Source organism: Myotis brandtii, unplaced genomic scaffold (genome assembly GCF_000412655.1).
Source record: "Myotis brandtii unplaced genomic scaffold, ASM41265v1 scaffold915, whole genome shotgun sequence".
Classification (NCBI taxonomy): Eukaryota; Metazoa; Chordata; class Mammalia; order Chiroptera; family Vespertilionidae; genus Myotis; species Myotis brandtii.
Genome location: NW_005371769.1, coordinates 524,856 through 528,405, shown reverse-complemented (window position 1 = coordinate 528,405; position 3,550 = coordinate 524,856). Strand labels below are relative to the sequence as shown.

Sequence of the window (3,550 nt, the reverse complement as noted above, 5' to 3'; positions counted from 1 at the left end):
CCCTCCCTCCCTCCCTCCCTCCCTCTGCCTCTTCCCCCGCAGAGACCAGTATAGACCTTTGTGTCCCAGCCCCTGTGGCCCTGAATGTCAGGACCAAGCAGACCTGTCACCTGCGCCCCCAGTCAGCATGTGGCCTCTGCCAGGGCCTGTGTTCCCAGGAGCAGTGGCCTTGACCAGGCCCGGGAGGGAGGCTGCTAGGCAGCCGTGTTCATGCTCTGGAGCGGGGGCGTCTCCACGACGGCTTGGTATCCAGTGTGGGTGGCAGCCCTCAGCCCCACTCAGCTCCAGGCACTTCCTGCCCATGGACCAGATCTGACTTTGAGAGCAGCCAGAAATCTAGATTTTAATGGGAAATTTGCATTTATGAAGTGTTGGCTGCTCGAAGTGGCTTCAAACACTGGTCTGGGCTAGGCTGCTGAGTGGGTAGGCTGCTGAGTGGGTTATGTTGCTGAGTGGGTTCGGCTGCTGAGTGGGTAGGCTGCTGGCTGGGCTAGGCTGCTATCGTGGGATGTTTGTGACCCAGCTTCAGAGCCTGTGGGTAGGGCTGGGCTCCCCACTCTCCTTAGCTCTGCACCCCCAGGCCCTGCCTCCTGGAGCTCCCCAGGCCCAGCTCCTGCTCACGTCACACTGCGTGCTTGGCCTCTCAGGAGAAGATGTGCGAGGAGTCGGCGTCCTTTGATCTGACGCCCCACGATGTGGCCTCTGGATTGGACGTCATTGACCAGATCCTGGAGGAACAGAGTAGGGCAGCGCAGCAGGGGGAGCTCCGCCTGGAGTTCAGTGCAGACGCCAACACAGGTGAGCTTATGGGCAGGACACCGAGGACGGGTGAGGTCTGCCCCCAGAGGCCGTCTGCCCAGGGCCCTTGCACGTTGGCATCTGGGGACACTTCCAGAGACTTCCCAGGGCCTCACAGGCAGGGGGCTTCCGCCCAACCCTTCTGGCATTTTCTGAAGACCTTTCATCCTTTCCCAGCCCGTATGCTGTGTAAAAGTGAAAACAAGTGTATTAACCGTGGAGATGTGGTTTTTTGTTAATCCTCACCCAAGGATATTTTTCTGTTGATTATTAGAGAGAGTGGAAGGGAAGGAGAGAGAGAGTGAGAGAAACATCGATCTGAGAGAGACATGTGGATTGGTTGCCTCCCGCACGCGCCCCAACCAGGACTGGGGATTGGGCTTGCAACCAAGGTACGTGCCATTGACCGGAATCGAACCTGGGGATCTTAGGTCTGCAGGCCGACGCTCTATCCACTGAACCAAACCAGCTAGGGCCATGGAGACGTTTTTAATGATCTGCGAGCATGGTCCACGTGTCACCTACTCCTAGGTTTGTTCCCAGGGTTTTCCCTGGGCAGCAGTAATCTTGGTTTATGGAGAAACGTTTGATGGATGTGATAGTGTGTCCACAAGTTCTCCGTGGCCTTTGTTAGTGGCTAACGAGGACCCCAGGTTTGTTAGGCCAGCCTACGTTGTGGTGGTGTTTCCAGCAGTTGCTCCAGGCTTTTTAGCATTCATGCTTCATGCTGTGGATGTGATCAGGTGTTCTGTGTCCTCACATGGGCGTGGGGCACAGGTGGTGTGAACAGCCTAGTGTCCTCGTCCCTCTGTGATCACAAACGTGGACGGGCTGCGCAGGGAGCAGGCCAGGTGGCCCCTCTCCTCTCACCCATGCTGACTGCCCTCCTGGCGCGTCCCCGGCCTCCCCGACCCACACACACACCTGCCCTGGGAGATGGAGAGTTTGTAAATGGCATTTGTTTGTTTAGCGCTGGAGTTCTCAATCTTTGTGGCTTCAGGACCCTTTACGTTAAATCTGGCTAAAGGTGGTTTATGTGAGTTATGTCTCTGGATACTGTGTGAGCAATGAAAATGGAAACTTAAAAATTTTTTTTATTTAATTTTTAAATCTTGGTAAGAGACTCAGACTGGCCCTGACTGGTTTGGCTCAGTGGATAGAGCATCAGCCTGTGGACTGAAAAGTCCCAGGTTCGATTCCAGTCAAGGGCATGTACCTTGGTTGCGAGCACATCCCCAGTGGGGAGTGTGCAGGAGGCAGCTGATTGATGCTTCTCTCTCATCAATGTTTCTAACTCTCTATCCCTCTCCCTTCCTCTCTGTGAAAAAATCAATAAAATATATTTTAAAAAAAAAAAAGAGAGACTCAGACTGAGGCCTGAGGCTCAGACTTTTTTTTTTTTTTTTTTTAATTTCAGAGAGGAAGGGAGAGGGAGATAGAAACATCAGTGATGAGAGAGAATCATTGATTATCCGCCTCCTGCACACCCCACACTGGGGATTGAGCCCACAACCTGAATTGAACCACAGCCTCCTGGTTCATAAGTCGACCCTCAGTCACTGTGCCACACCGGCTAGGCGAAAAATACTTTTTAAAAATTAGAAGAGTGACAGTGTTTCACAGTTTGGCTAATCTCTCTAATGTCTGGCACGATGGAAGAAAGGTGCACCTCACACTGTGCTTTGGATTTGCTGTGGCAGCCCCATCGAGCCGGGTCCTGGTCACGGCTGCTGCTGTGACAGTCACTACAGACTCAGTGACTTAAAGCAACACAGCCTGATTCTCCCGTGGTTCTCACAGGTCCCAAACAGGCTGGCAGGGCCGCCTTCCTCCTGGGGCTCTGGGAGACCCCGTTTCTGGCCTTTCCCAGCTTGTAGAAGTGCTGCATCCTTAGCCCTGGGCCCCACGACCCTCTGACCTCTGCTCTGTTGTCCCCTCTCCTCTGACCCTCTGCCTCCCTCCTACCTGAAGGCCCAGCATGATCTCCCATCTCAGGTCCTTTAACATCATTCCACCTGTGAAGGCCCTTTTGGCATGAAAGGTGACATGCTCACAGGTTCCGGGGATCAGGGCCTGGACGTGTTGGGGGTCATTATCCGCCTCCCCCATGCAGCCTCTGGAAATTGCACTGTATGTATATTCCTATCTAATAAAAGAGAAACATGGTAATTAGCCGTACCTCCGATTCCCTTCCCATTGGCTAATCAGCATATCCTTATGCAAATTAACTGCCAGCCAAGATGGCGGCCGGCAGCCAGGCAGCTGACGCGAACAGGGAGGCTTGCTTGCTCCAGTGACGGAGGAAGCCAGGTTCCCTGCCTGCTGCTGCCGGCCTCTGAGCTTGCAGTTTGAAACATTGTTACAAATATAGAAGCTAAACCAAACCCCAGAAACCTGCTTTAGTCAGCCGGGCTTCAGCCAGCAGGATCGCAACATTGTTTCAAATACAGAAGGTAAACAAAGGCCAGAAACCTGCTTTTAGCAGCAGAAGCCTCATAGCTGGAGCCGAGCCTCAGAGCTAAAGCTGGCCCAGAATAAATTAAAAAAAAGAAAAAAAGGACAGGTTGGGAGCTTCAGTCACCCGCCAGCCTGAAAACGGCCCTCAGCCCCTCACCCAGACTGGCCAGGCACCCCAGTGGGGACCCCCACCCTGATCCAGGACACCCTTCAGGGCAAACCAGCCAGCCCCCACCCGTGCACCAGGCCTCTATCCTATATAGTAAAAGGGTAATATGCCTCCCAGCACCGGGAT

The 3,550-nt window shown here is 53.8% G+C and overlaps 1 protein-coding gene across 12 annotated transcripts in view; it reads left to right on the top strand.

Annotated features, from left to right (window-relative positions):
- The window catches only part of RTEL1 (regulator of telomere elongation helicase 1), a 51,953-nt gene that overhangs the window by 26,561 nt on the left and 21,842 nt on the right, over positions 1-3,550 (top strand). For all 12 annotated transcript variants that reach the window (XM_014532803.1, XM_014532805.1, XM_014532802.1 and 9 more), the window contains exon 10: positions 648-798. In XM_014532803.1, coding sequence (XP_014388289.1) covers positions 648-798 — 151 coding nt within the window. The remainder of the gene's footprint in view (positions 1-647; positions 799-3,550) is intronic.